The sequence below is a fragment of the Empidonax traillii genome, unplaced genomic scaffold (genome assembly GCF_003031625.1).
Source record: "Empidonax traillii isolate 1590-97213 ecotype Southwest subspecies unplaced genomic scaffold, ASM303162v1 scaffold774:size298837, whole genome shotgun sequence".
In the NCBI taxonomy this organism is placed as follows: Eukaryota; Metazoa; Chordata; class Aves; order Passeriformes; family Tyrannidae; genus Empidonax; species Empidonax traillii.
The window spans coordinates 191,051-205,636 of NW_020955967.1; the positions used below are offsets into that span (position 1 = coordinate 191,051).

Consider the following 14,586-nt stretch of genomic DNA (forward strand, 5'->3'; position numbering starts at 1 on the left):
AGAAAAAAGAAAAAGTCCCTTGGATAGATTAATATATCCCTTAGCAAAAGGTTCCTAATGATAAGTACATTTCTCAAACTGGAGTAGATGAAATTGTTACCTACAGCCTTAAGATATGTTCAAGTCTCTTCATTCTCAACCAACCCTCTCATCTGACCTGTCAGTAAAACAGATCATCTTTAAAAAAGATACACAGAATAAGCCTGTCCATCAAAAATTAATGCAGAATTCAAAAATGCACAGTGTAATGCACAGCCCATTTCTCAAATTGCAGGTACCAGTGCCGTCATCCTTCCCACATATGACTTATTATTAAGTATAAATTCCTCAGTTTTAGCAGCTATTCCTCCCAGACACTAAGAAAATGGAAATAAAACCACCCTAGCCATGAATCCTATATCCATTACCTTCATTCCTGTTTTTAATTACCGAGAGGCTTCAGATGCCCAAAACACTCATCCACCCACATTTAGTCATTCAGTAACCAATAATATTCACCCAAATGATCAGTGCCAGCTGAAGTGGAACTAAGTAACCCATTAGGGCCATCACTGTGCAAGCCAGCCTTTATGTCACAAATCACTAATTTGATTCTGCTTTAAGAGGCTGATAACACTCATTCCCAAGTAGGCTCCCCAGGCAAAGTGGAATTAAACACACAAAAAAGACACACACAACCACCCCTGCTTCAGGTCTTGCTTCTGAACAAATTATTTATTACAGGATTGTGTTAGGATTTTTGTACATGTTGAAGAGAATCATACAACAGCTTTTTAGTTCTATGCAAACTGTCTGTTATTACATTTAACAGGCCATGGAAATTCTTGGGTTTATATGTGAAATGAATTCTTTAATTTGGGATGGGTTTTGTGACCCAACTGTGTGAAAGGCAGTAAGGAATATTCCTCTGAAAGACACCAAGTGAGAAATTTATTCAGAACAGTACCTACCCTTTGCACATTTTTGTACAATATGCAGCTTTGACAGCCTCTGTTGCCCAGTGAAATGAAAGGGAAGTTATTCAACACAACACTATAATTTGCTAACAGACTGACACAGATAAAAATGGCTCAAAGACTCACACAGGATCTGTGAAAATCTAACACAATCTTACATATGAAATTTGGTTCTCCTCATGTCTAAATTGAATCTTTCACATGTAGCCAGAGTTTATTCTCTTTGTAGCTGCTATGAATTTGTAACACACAGATTTTCTCTGCTCTTGTGCAACTTTTTATATCAATGAAAACAGCTCTCCTATTCTTCCCTTCTCTCTCCCCCTTGGTTCTCTGTTCCCTGGGCTAATTATGACTAACTTATTCAGTGTTTTTCTCATAGGTCACATTTTCTAATGCTCTGGTTATAGCTGCAATAAAATTTGCTTAAACAACTGGGGAATTACAGGTTCTCATTGCTCATTTTGGGACCATAAAACCCCACTTGCATTATTTTTAACTAAGTTTCTTATGAAGCAGAGTAAACTGCAACCAATTGTGACTCAATAAAATCTTTCTTGGTTGCAATGGGTGAAACTGATCTTTAAGAGATCTCCAGTATTATCTGACTTGCACAGTAAGTGAACAGGCAAGAACTAATGAATCTAAACACGAATTACCATAACCAGCCTAATTCAATCAGTAACTGCACTGACAGCAACATTTTTATGCCATGGCAATGGATTTAGAAAAGAAAAACATAAGTCTTTCTTGCTAGAACAGAGCAGAATATAGGGACTTTTTAAAATGCAAAATAAGTTAGAAAAGTATTAATGAGGTTTGTTTGGCTTATCACTTTTGCTGCCTGCCCATATTTTAAGTTTTTGTGGAAACTGCTCAGGCACATGAGCAATTTTAGAAACACTTTTCAGCAAGTTAAGTATTAAAACTAGATCTGGCTTCAAATCTCCTGAAAAGGTTTAGATTTGGCAATGAGAGCAATCATCATCATCATCATCATGGCTGGGCTTCACAAACAGATTCGGGAAGGGCTCCACCCACACTTGCTACAAGCACTCTGATGACTAAAAAGGCCAATGTGAGATAGACAAGTCCGGTTGCAGAAGGCACAGCAGAAAGACTCCCCAAGTGATATTGACAAGATGCGATTCTTTCTGCGTTGTCTTTTCTCCTCGAGAGCAAACTTCTCTGATAAACTAACAAGGGTTGAGGCATTACAGAATCGAGTTGAAGTGATGGCCAAGGTATCCCAGTAGAGGAATGGCCTGCAAGGCACATGAATTCCAACTTGCAAATATGTGCATAATCACACCAACTTCACTAGGTTCTGAAATACTGGTCCCAAAAAGCTGGGGTGGGAATACAGGCCTGGTGAGTATGTCCTCCTCTCTCCATGAAACAGAGCTTCTAACCTACATGATCTGCCAAGGTAGCTTTTAGTGCAGATGTCCTCCCTTCTAACAAGAATTTTGAATGGGATTATTCTGTTATGCAACTCCTGTGCATACTTCAGTATCTTTAGAGTTTGTACTTGATTACAGTGTTTATTTTAGCCAAGATAAAAACCAGAATCTATGCACTAGTTACCCTTTTCCAAAGAGACTGGCACCCTGAGGGAATTCCAGTTTCTGTGCTTTACAAAAGATAATTTTTACACTGCCTTAGTATCATGCAGGAGAAGAAAATCTGCATATGAAAACCACAAGACAAACTGTAAGGTAACAGGAGAGAAAATGGAAAAGGAATGAAAAAAGGAGAGGAAGGAAAAGAAATGAAGAGGACACAAAGGAATACCATGATTCCTCAAAGAATATTATCACACATCTTCGTGGTAACTATTCATGTGGGTTGCTGAATGGTCCCTGACAGAAATTTTCATTGTTCCTTTTACTTTCTCTTTGTGGAGGATGGTATTTTTTGGCAATTAATAATGCTCAACTGTTTTCTTCCCCAGGCAGTAGACAAACCTCAGAGCTCATCAACATATGCAAGAATAAACAAAAAAAAAGGAGCAGAGATGTATCACTGCCTAAACCCAAACTATGCCTAGTAAAAACTGCCTGCCAAACCCTTCAGCTATCTGGCAATCCCATAGACTGCATAAGACTGAACCATTACATCTCTAAATATCCAGGCTGCAGGTAATACTTGCTACTGAGTTTTGTGGAACAGAAAACATCAGGAGAAAAAGAACCTATCTACTGATGAACTAAGCACAACCTAAAATTTCATGTGAATTTTACTGGGTGAGAAACGTGAGATAATTTTATAATTTATAAAGCTAGTATGTTCTACAAATGCATGGTGCCATTTAATATGCCATTTAATAACCCGAACGCAGAAACAAAACCAACAATACCGCAGCAACACTATCAGACAGGATCATCTTTTCAGCCAGGAAAAAATAACTCCCTTCACATAGATACTTTCTGCAGGTAAAAGGCAAGTAGAGCAAGTCACCTGTTTTCCGACCTGTGAGTTGCCTCTAAATAGCAAGAGCAAATCAAGCAGCCAAGTCTGAGATGGTGGAAGCTGTAAGATGCAAGGCTTAAGGCTCTATTAATGGAATGGAACAGCCATGTGGAAAGAGAAGCCTAAGTTTAGGCAGACAAAAATTTAGGTTTCATCTCTATCGGGAACTGGCTCCATTTCAGCAGTAAGTGATTACTCAGTTATTAAATTAAACCCCCAAACTGGTAAATTAATTCTCAACTTCCACTGGTGCTGCTCTACTTAAAATCAGGGTAAGTTCTACATCTGGCTTTGCTTACTAAAGTGACAAGCAAATGTTAATTTGTTGCCCACTGACCAGTCAGACTGAACTCCACACTAACACAGGTGTGACTTTGCATCACTTCAAGCACATAACTGTGTGATACAAGGGGTTTATCCTTGCTTGTTGTGTTTAGCATTTCTTAAGTGAAAAAGCAAACCCTTATTCATGCATGTTCTTTATTTGCTGAATATTTATTAAGTCTTATTTTTTTTACACATTTGCAATCTGACTTCTCCAAGCCCACACGCATTTTCAGAGTGTATTTGACAGCACATCCCTGTGGGGTCAGCAAAGTTCACAGCCATGCTCAGGTGGGATGCCAGACTGGTTTCTCACCAAGTCGGAAGGGACCAATTCTCATTCTGGTAACACATCAGCAACAAATGCAGAGCTGTCTGACACCTGCTTATCTAATTTCCTCGATGAACAAACTACACGCTGATCTTAAAGAAGGCAAAAGGCAGGCACTGTTGTCATTACAATATATATAGGGGAAGAACAACGGATGGTAGTTCCCTAGCTACCTCTGACCTCAGTTACTGTGGCCAAGTATGCACCTGCACTGCAAGGCCTGCACACAGTCAGCCAGGGGCTAAGGCTGACACGAGCTGACAAAGCCATTCTCAGGGACATAGAATTGGAACTGTGTGCATCCCCAGGCTGCCACTGCCTCACCCTGGTTAGTCATCAGCAGCTCTTTATTCTTTCTGCTTCACATGGATATACTTTGCTGTATCAGAATATGAAAGTTATAACTATTTTTGTGGGTGAATTTAACGCTATAACAGATTTCAGGATATTTCAAATGCTAATCAAACCAGCCTATGCAGTCATTTCTCATGCTCTATTTCATGCTGGACCACGTTCAGGAAAAAGGAGGGCTTCTACTTTCCAAAGTAATTCTGTCCAACTTGCTGAATAATTGGGTTTTCTTGTATTTTCTATAATCATTGTATGCAGACTACTTCATGAAGGAACTTGGAGGCACAAGAAGGCACTTGAAGTAACAAACTGATTTGATGTTAATATAACTGATCCAATTTCCTGATAACTAAAGTACTTGGTATAACAATTACCTTTGAGGCCTCTTGTTGTTTGCAAAGTTACACTGAAGGAATGGTGCTCTAAACCAGCAATTCCAACACAATCCATGTGCCAGATGATGCACAGCACTCCCTTGCTGCAACACACTTCAATACTCATATACCCTGACTTTGTTGATAATATAATGAAGGGTCTCTTTCCTCTCTTTTTTAAGAACAGGCTGTAAGTCCAAGGGTTTCTCAGGTATTTAGGTAGAATCTGTTTTGTCAACCTCCACAGAATCTCTTCAGGTAAACAGTACTTAAAAATACTGTCTTCTACTCGAAAAGCTCAATGGAGGATTTTTTTTTTTTTTTTTTAATTCTCCAACGAATTTTCTTTCAAGGTTTCTGGTTTTTCTGAGTCAGTTTTCCCTGTTATCACAATGTGTCCTTGCCCACCTGCCTTCAGCAACTCTGCACCCCAACACTGAACACACTTTCAAGAAAATAACCTGGAGTGATTCAAGTTTACAAGCAATGTTAAAAACAAAACAGCCAAACACATAAAAAAAGGCAGGAAGGTATCATTAACAGCAAAACCAGAACTCCAACATCCCCATGGAATGCTAAGGAATTATAAGAACACAAACCAAAAGAACTCAGGGTTAAATAAAGAAGTCATTAATCCCAAACCTTTTTCTCTGTCACACTGCTTTATCACAGCAAGGATATGCATGACAGGAAGACCAGATCTTACACTGCTTCACCAAAGTCAGAGCACAGAATGACACAGACCATGGCACTGCTCCTCCACTCCTGTGCCAGCAAAATGACATCCCCATCTAATACACATATAATCACTATTAGTTTTTTGAAGTCCAATTACATATTGAACACTTTCGTAATGTACCTCATCGCTTTTCTGCATCCTGCTAAAAAAATCAAATGTTTACCAGATACGTTGATCCCACAGGGAAAATAAGGGCAATTGAGAAATTCCAGCTAGGCTGTGGACCTTAGAGATGGCTGTGATCAGTAAAGGGATCTGTGGCCAGATTTGCACCGAGCTACAATGATGTCTGAGCCAGAACTGGCACTAGCTCTGACAGGGCTGATATCAGAACCAGACCTATAGCCAGAGCTATTAACACTACTGAGAGCCTGCAGTCTCCATTTCCAGGCCTGCATTTCTCATACTCCAGTGAGCCATGGGGCAAGATGCATATTTTAATGGAGTACCTATGATTTGTAACACTTTTGCTGTGCTCCCCAGTTTTAGTTCCAGTAATTCAGTCCTTCCCTTTTAACAGAATAATATTATTTCCATTTCTCTGCAAATATAATTTATATTAGACAGTAAGCACCAAATGACAAGGAAGGAATACACAACACTTTTTCTTGCTGTAAGGAAAAAAAACACAGAAAAGATTTTAATGTTCCAGAAAAAACACTCTTGTGTGCTTAAGTTTCCAATGAGCCACTAAACCAGAGCTATCAAATAATTCTGGAAAGTTCTGTTTTCCTGAAAGAGCGGGATAATTTTGTGAACAATTAAAAGCATAATCATATGTGACAGTTGCAATGTAATTTAATACTCAGACGGGGAAGAATTGACATTTAAAGTAGTATTAAGTCAAAACTGTTCATGTCATCCATTTCTGTACAAAGTATATTGACTTCTCTGTCTGTATCAGTAATCCCAGCACTAGGAAATTTCGATGGTAAACCATGTAGCAATTTGCTGCTGAGAAGTTCTTAATTCACAGCCTTGCATGATGCCCAAGGTTGTGTAGTTTGGGCAGAAGACAATACAGATTTGCCAGGATGGATAATTGCACACGTCTTGCAATGGATATAGTATGCAGCTGACACTTCCACCACTAGTCTCTGTATGATCCTTTCTGAAATCATTTACTATTTTTATCTATGATGTATCCATAAAGCTTTTCTTTTCTCCTTTCTTTCCTTTTTAAAAACTAACACAACACAACATCTTTTCCATTAGCTGACACTTGACAAAATGGAAACCTCAGACAGATTTAAGAAAATTCCATTTTTAACTGGAAAAGATGGGTCATACATTCATGTCCAGAATGTAAGCAAGGAGGCATAAACACCACACAGTGGTAAAAGTATTATAGATAGTAGCTTCATGCAATGCAACAAGCACCTTGCTTTTATAAGTAAGATTTAACATACGCTTTGTTTAACAAAGTGACTTTGTTTGACCCATCAATTCTCCATTACTGTCTTAACACTAATATACAAAATTATTATATATATTAAAAAAAAAACCAACCCAAACCAACCAACCAACCAACCAAAGAACAATAGTAAAGTCAGATTTGGCTAGACAGGGCCATGGGTAACAGTTGCTTTCAACAGGAGGTTGGACTAGATGATCTCCTGAGGTCCTTTCCTTCCTTCGTTTTCCTTCTGCACACTTCTCTTTCCCCTCACTGACCAGAGCGTGAGACGAGCCAAATGCGTGACAGTGAAAAGTAAGGTGTGGTTCAAAGGATGCTGCAGTATTTCTGCCTTAGAAAGAAGAGTCCATTAGCCACAATATCTTGATAAAAATAAAAACCAACTGAATAGTATCAAAACAATTTCAAGTAACATGGGAAAAAACTAATACATGTTAACATGCAGTAATTACAGGTTTGAACGTGGTACTACCCAAGTGGTGAGCTCTTGGCACTAATTCTAAATACACTTTTTTTTTAATGACATCTAGAGTCACCTGCATGTGAATTGAGTGCATGTGAACTGCTGCTTTGGAGGGGAAAAAAGTATCTTCACCATCAGACCTGTATGCAAGACCTGGCCTGACAACATCAAGTGATTTCTCATAAGCTTATTTATTATACATGCAATTACAGAAAGTCTGCTCCTCCAGCACATACATAAACCAACATGAGATCTCTGCATATCCCTGCCCAGAAGGGGGAAACACCTTTTGACATTCCTATACTAATGGATGATTTCTATGTATAGAAATAATGTAGTACATAGATATAAACAAACATTCCATCATTTCCTAAATAGGGACACTGTGGATGGACTCTAATTCAACAGTTTAAGCAAAGGGAATCTGAAGATGTGGGAAGAGCAGGGCCACCCCTCCTTGAGAGAAATAATACTCTGTCTGTGCTCTGGCTTTCACTCCGGTGCCTGAGAGGAAGGCTGAGCATTTGATTTCTCCTCTTCCGTCTCCCTTCCCTTTACCTAAGATGTGAACACACTATTTGTTTTTAAAAACAATAAAACATCTCCATTTCTACTAACAAAGGTTCTTGCTGTGGAAATACCTCAGCTCTCAAGAAAAGATGCTTGTGATGGCAACTGTGGCAACTAAAGATATTTGTTACAGTAACATCCTGCCCACATGTTCAAGAAAAAAATATGCAACTCTCAAGGAAAACAAGGGATGGGTTTTATTTACAGAATCACTGCTGAGCAGCTTTTTGCTCTATAAAGTAACAAAGTCAGCAATGCTACCACAAGAGAACCAGAACAGTAATTTGTTTTCTTGAAGATATTAAAGGCCTTAAACTAATGAAACTTTGAGAGTTTGTTACATGGTACATTAACATGAAACATAAGCAAATTTAGATGTACAGTTGTTTGCCAGAAAAGAGGGATTGGTTTTATTTATTTGGGAACACAAACTCCCCAGGTACTAAATGGAGATTAGCATTTTAAAAAATGTCAGCATATTGAATTGAAATGTATGCTGATTGTGCCCCAAAACTGTTGCAGTACAAGGAATTTTGATAAGACATCTGCAAGGTAGAGTAATAATAATAATGACTGAGTTTATGATGCTAATGCAGATGTAAATTTAAACAAGTAAGTAATTATAGAGTAGGAGATGACTTCCCAGGTATACCGTAGGATAAAGAACACAGACTTTTTTTTGGAAAATATGTATGTACATGAATTAAGATATGAAATATAACCTAGGTGAGATAGTACTTTGACTTAAGTTTTCCCCATAATGGTACGTCTGACTTGAGAGGTTAAAGAGCCAATATGCAAGGGCAAGTAGCTGTCAGAAGCTTTTACCTGCAAGTATGCATATTTGATCTTGGCACTAAACAGTCTTACCTCTTATTTGGGTTCTGCAGCACAAATGTAACAATCCCCACTAACACCTTTTGGGTGACTCAGGATAAAAATCTGAAAAAGGAATAGGTGTCCAACTATCCCTAACAGACAACAGGTATTTCTTCTACCCTCTTTTTTAAAGACATCACATACCACATTCTTTTTCAGTCACTCTACTTCTAGATGTGTCAATCTCCGGATGACAGGACTTAAATTGATAAGGAGCTGTGGAAGGAAAGGTCAGTTCTGACCTACTTAGGTCAGAAACAACCAGAAAGTGTTGAGAGGTGCAGGTCAAGTGGAAAACTATTGCTGCAGGAGTTCTGCCCCTTGTGCAATTGGTGTAGGATAGGGAAAAAAAAAAAAAAAAAAAAGAGTTATTTATCAAACTTCCCAATATAGATTTGTAATGGGTTAACATCACTCACAAATTTCAGACCAGCCACAATGAAGTTTACCAAGGCTGTATGTTCCTTGTCTTTCTCTCCCACGAGGTCTCAGGGCTTTCTTGGAAAACCAAACGATTAAAAGACTGCAGTAAATGTCTTTTTTTCCCCCCTCAGGTGCTTCCCTACTTTGCTTTGTTTTCTCCAGCTGTTAGAAATTCGATTCATGGCTGCTATTGCCTGCATCTGGATCTACTACAGAAGTGAAAACAGGCAGAAAACCCTGTATATGTAGGATAATTCTGTCATTAACAAAAGCCGAGGTAGAATTTAAACTAGACACTCCTTAAATGGCTGAAGGGCTTTCACCACATGCTGTCTTCCTTTCCAAGAGGTCCATGTTCTGAAAATTCCTGTGACTCTGCTGAGTATAAGAGAATGTAGTCTGCTGTGATGTCTCTTACTGAGAGAAATCAAGTGTATCAAAGAGCTCACAACCTCTACTAAGGATGAACTCTCACATTTTCTTTAAAGTAGAATGAAAAACCACAAAGAATTTGCAACCAATAAAAGAAGAAAAAGTGACACCACCCCTCCCCACACACACACACGAGTATTCTCAGGAAGCCAAAACATTTTAAAAAGCATTACACTGCAGACACTTGAATGTGTAGCTAAACTGAGTTTGACTTTTCAAAGGAAATTAAAAACTACATTAGAAGACTATTAGCTAAAGAAACAGAAATACAGGGAATGCATTGGGGATGTAGTGAAGGTCTAGTTGAAATAAAAGTATCTAGGCAAGACAGAAAAGCAAAATGAATGCTTTGCCCCAGTTTTCAGGGGGGTGGAGATCATGCACAAATGGTGCAGAGAATGGTCATGCAATGGAAATCAAGGCCCAGTGTGCAAAACAAACTCAGAAAATCTGACACCATAGACTCCTGAGGGAACCTACAGTCTCCATGCTAGAATTCTGAAAGAAATAGCACATGGAATACACATTCAGTAGATAGGATTTTTAAAAATGCATCAAAATGATGTGTAGTATCAGATAAGAACTGCAGTCTCAACATACATTTTCCACTTCTCATAAAAATACAGAACAGGGGGTCCTCATTCACTGCCTCTGTGAATGTAAGTGTAGTGAAAGCATTTTGCAGAGAGTATATGAACCTTTTGCCCTCTTCTTTGTCTCTGAAAAACTTACACATGCTCACTTGTTTATCCTCCAATAAAAACAAAGAATTTGGTGAAACTTTGGACTTGGTGAATTCTTTTCCTGTTCTTGGAATATTTCTGTTAGGATGACTTCATTACTGCTTCAGCTATGAGTAGTTGTTATTCATTTGAAGGCACAACTTCCCACTGTGCTTAATATCCTAGTGGGATATTACTCGCAGTTACTGCAATCCAGCTGTCTCATATTCTTCAACATAAAACAACTTCATTCAGAAGCTCTTTTTCATTCTAAGATTAATCTTTAATTACGCAGCATTCAGTATGTATTGCCTCAAAAACTATCAACCTGTTTCCTTTGACTTTTTTATATATTTCACATGGCACAGTTCCTATCTTTAATCGTACTATCTACCTTAGTCTATGTCCATAACATCAATATCCTGACTAAAATGCTATCCAGATAGAGTCCAAATGTTCCTTTGCAAAATCAAGCTCACAAAGTCTCTATAATCTAACAAAAATCAGATGTCTAAAGAGCCAAAAAATTATTAAGGAATGTGGATATGCCCTGGATCACCTATTTGGTGATTTCAAATCAACAGCCACCCTTGGATTAAGTAATCCTTGTGAGTGAAACAATGAAAACATCTTAAAGGAAGCACCCTGCAGTTCCAGAGGTATTCCTATTACAGATCAGCAGTACAACACACCCTCCACTATTTAGGTGCTCTCAAGTGTTACTCAAATTAAACCTGCAGGACTGGAGTGAATGTTTTATGTATCTATGGCGAAGCTTGAACATAGAAATGCATAGCTGATAATCTGCATTAACACTAGTACTGGGCAGCATTTTACAGTTAGGAACTCTATTTTTTAAAACATTCTCTCTGCGTAAATACATGCTTGAAATGCTTCCTGAGGAACTGATCCAAAGACTTTCTGCTTTTACTCTGATGTTGACAAATTGCCCCCTGTGAATGAGTGGCCTTGTTCATTTACATTTCTCAATTATATTTTGATCAACAATTTCTTACCCTGATTCAGCCTTGCAATCCCCTGTAATCAGCAACCCCTTGTTCTTTGGCACCATCAGCAAGCCCCTGTAAGCTGGCCACAGAACATTTCTGTTTCCTCACCTTGGCTTCTGTGCCAACAGAGTATGTCTGAATAACCATCAGATTTACTAAAGCTTCTTACAGGCACTGAAAGGAAACTGGCATTGTCTGGAATGTATCTAATTAGGAATGCAAATACATCGTGACTCAGAAAATGAATGCCAGGGTTTCCTCTGCGCTCTCTCTGTGCCAGCAGTCAGTGTCTCTAAGGCGCAGTGGAGGAACTGACTTACGTTTCACCAAACCTCAAAAAACCCCTCTCATGACTGTGCCTGAATAATGGTATTCATTAAGCAGAAAACTGCACATGTCCCCTTTGATGATTTTTTTTTTTTTTCAATCTCCTGAGCTTTTGTCAGGACTTGCAAAGCAGAATTGCAAGATAGCACTGACAGAAATCTTCATATTAATACTGTCCATTTTGGTGTGCAGTGATTCATGATTTTATGGATGCACCCTGCACTTACGTAGTGCGTGTGCACTGGGCACTGTGACTACCTACAGTCTCTTCATATCTCACTATTTAACCCTCATGCTTCAGAAAGAAGTATGGGGAATACAATATCCTTTTCTGAGTTACTGTTCGCATACACACATCACAGAAGACTAAGAATATACCGTTTTGTGCAGAGCTATGCCTGTATCTTCACAGAAGCTGACTGAAGCTTTGTTACACTCCTCAGTGCATTTCCCAACTTCCCAAAAATTAAAAACTCTATAAAGGAATAGTCAATCACAACCAGCTGGAGGTCAAGCCCAAGAAGACTGGACATATAGAAGATTCAGACCTCACTGAGGAACAGACAGAAGCAGCTTTGTAATCTTAAAAAAACAGCAGGAGTCCCTGATTCACTGAGGGAAGATGTGGTGAGCAATACAGGCATTAAATGAAGTTTAACTATCTAGAAAAAAAATCAGACATCCTAATCAAACCCTTAGCCTATGTTCACAGGAACTAATTAGAGGATAAGCCTCACTCTGGTTTGTTTCGCCATGCAAATCCAGCTCACACAAACTTTTACTAGTATGGGCAAGATGTTAGATGTTTCAGGATTTTTCTTCAGTATATAAAAAATTTCCTAATTGACAACTGCAATAAAGATGACACATTTTAATAATTTTGCACATTGACATTCCTACTAAAACATTTCAACTAACACAATATGTTAAGACTAATATTTTTCACATCAGAACCAAACTCTCCCTCAGCCTTTTCTCACAGGAGAGATGCTCCATCCCTCGGATCATTTTTGTGGCCATCCTCTGGACTCGCTCCAACAGGTCCATGTCTATTCTGTGCCAAGGACCCCATAGCTGGATGCAGCACTGTAGGTGAGTGGAGTAGAGGGGCAGGCTCACCTTGCATGACCTGCTGGTCATGCCAGCCTAGAATGTTTTTGTATTTAAAGGAAAAAGAATAAGCAATAACTTTGTTCTCAACTGAAAAGTCAAGGCAGAAGACAAACTTCCTCTGAGAGATCTCTGTATATTTTTATTAACACTTAATTTAATTTAAAAACAAAATTGCTGAACCTACATACATTACAACTCAGTTCTTTTATCACTTGAAGTCGAATTTATGAGCTGAAGATATCTGGGGGAAATTCTGCACCTGACAAAATTCTGTTTTGAGTTTTAAAAATAAGTTGTTCTGAAGCAGTTTCCCAAACTGCAGGAAAAACACCAGGGTAAGTGCAGTGATTGTAATTGTGTAAGACTGACAGAAATCAGGCTGTGAAGTCGTGTGATTGAAAGCTGAAAAAGCTTCAAGAAGGGATTATCAGAATCACTTGAATATACTCTCAAGTTCCTACAATCCACAGGTTAAGGCTGGAGAACTGCAGATTAGAGTTTGTAGCTGTAAGTTGATAATTACTGAAGAGAATGAAGTTCTTTATCAACCAAATATAACTAAATACTTTTAAAGAACAAAAGACATTTTGATGCAACATTCTGATTTTGTACTCAATGCAATTCTACACTTCTGGAGTTATAATCACGTTTGTTCCATGGTAATCCAAATTTTCCAGATCAGTTCAACCTGGATATGACCTTAGGGGCACTGATCACATACACAGTTCTAAATCCCTGGTGTCCCGAACCATCTCAAAAACAAATATTAAAAGAACAAATTAAAAACTCACCCGAATCATCATGACTGAGCACCTGATGTTGTGAATCGCATCATACACCTTCTTAGAAATGTCCACAAAGTGGTTATCATCGAACAGATGAACTGTGTTCTTACTTAGGCTCTCCAATGCAATATTTACTTGACCAATAAACTCTGGAATCACTATTAAAAAAAGAACAACAAAACCAAATTTCAGTGAGTATGAAAAAGAACATAAAATTATTTTTCTTTCTGGTAAATCCCCTCACATTGATTAAAACTTTATTTTTAAAAAGTATTATAGTAATAGCACCATTACTTTAAAGTGGGAAGTCATTTGTAATTTTTTATCACAGTGATAAAATGCCCATGGTGAGCACATAAGCTCTGGAGGATTATACAGTACTACAAAGAAGAAAAGTTTTAAAATGGGAGCTGAGGGTGCAGTTATAAAAATTCGTTGGTCATTTCAACAGTAATTTTACGCAAAGAATCAGGATAAATAACTTGGGTTTAAGCTGGAACTTCTACTGGTTCAGTGTTGGAAACCAGAGTGTCCATGAGGATATGGAAAATGCGTTCAGGATGTGGAAGGAGGCTGAGAACAGCGAGACCACCTTTGAGGAATGGAAAAACCAGCTTGAGAAAGTGGACAATGAACTTCAGTGTGCTTAAAAGACTGTTTGCAGTGGTTCAGCTAAATATAAAAACCTATTTGTAGGTTGTCTCTCCCATTTTCCCTTTCTCCCTCATGGACTGATAAGCCTGACAGCTTCCCATTGGTCAGCATACCCTGAGGTACTGACCAATCAGTTTATCCCAAGTTTTCTCCTCCCAAGTTACCACCCCCTAATGTTTATGTATTAACTGTTACCCTATGATTGTGAGAGGATTTGCATGCTCCGCCTTAGTTACGCCCCTTT

General features: G+C 38.4%; 1 protein-coding gene across 1 annotated transcript in view; it reads right to left on the reverse strand.

The window, feature by feature from the left end:
- The window catches only part of LOC114066560 (catenin alpha-3-like), a 173,674-nt gene that overhangs the window by 76,000 nt on the left and 83,088 nt on the right, over window positions 1-14,586 (reverse strand). Inside the window, exon 4 of the mRNA XM_027901339.1 lies at window positions 13,695-13,846. Coding sequence (XP_027757140.1) covers window positions 13,695-13,846 — 152 coding nt within the window. The remainder of the gene's footprint in view (window positions 1-13,694; window positions 13,847-14,586) is intronic.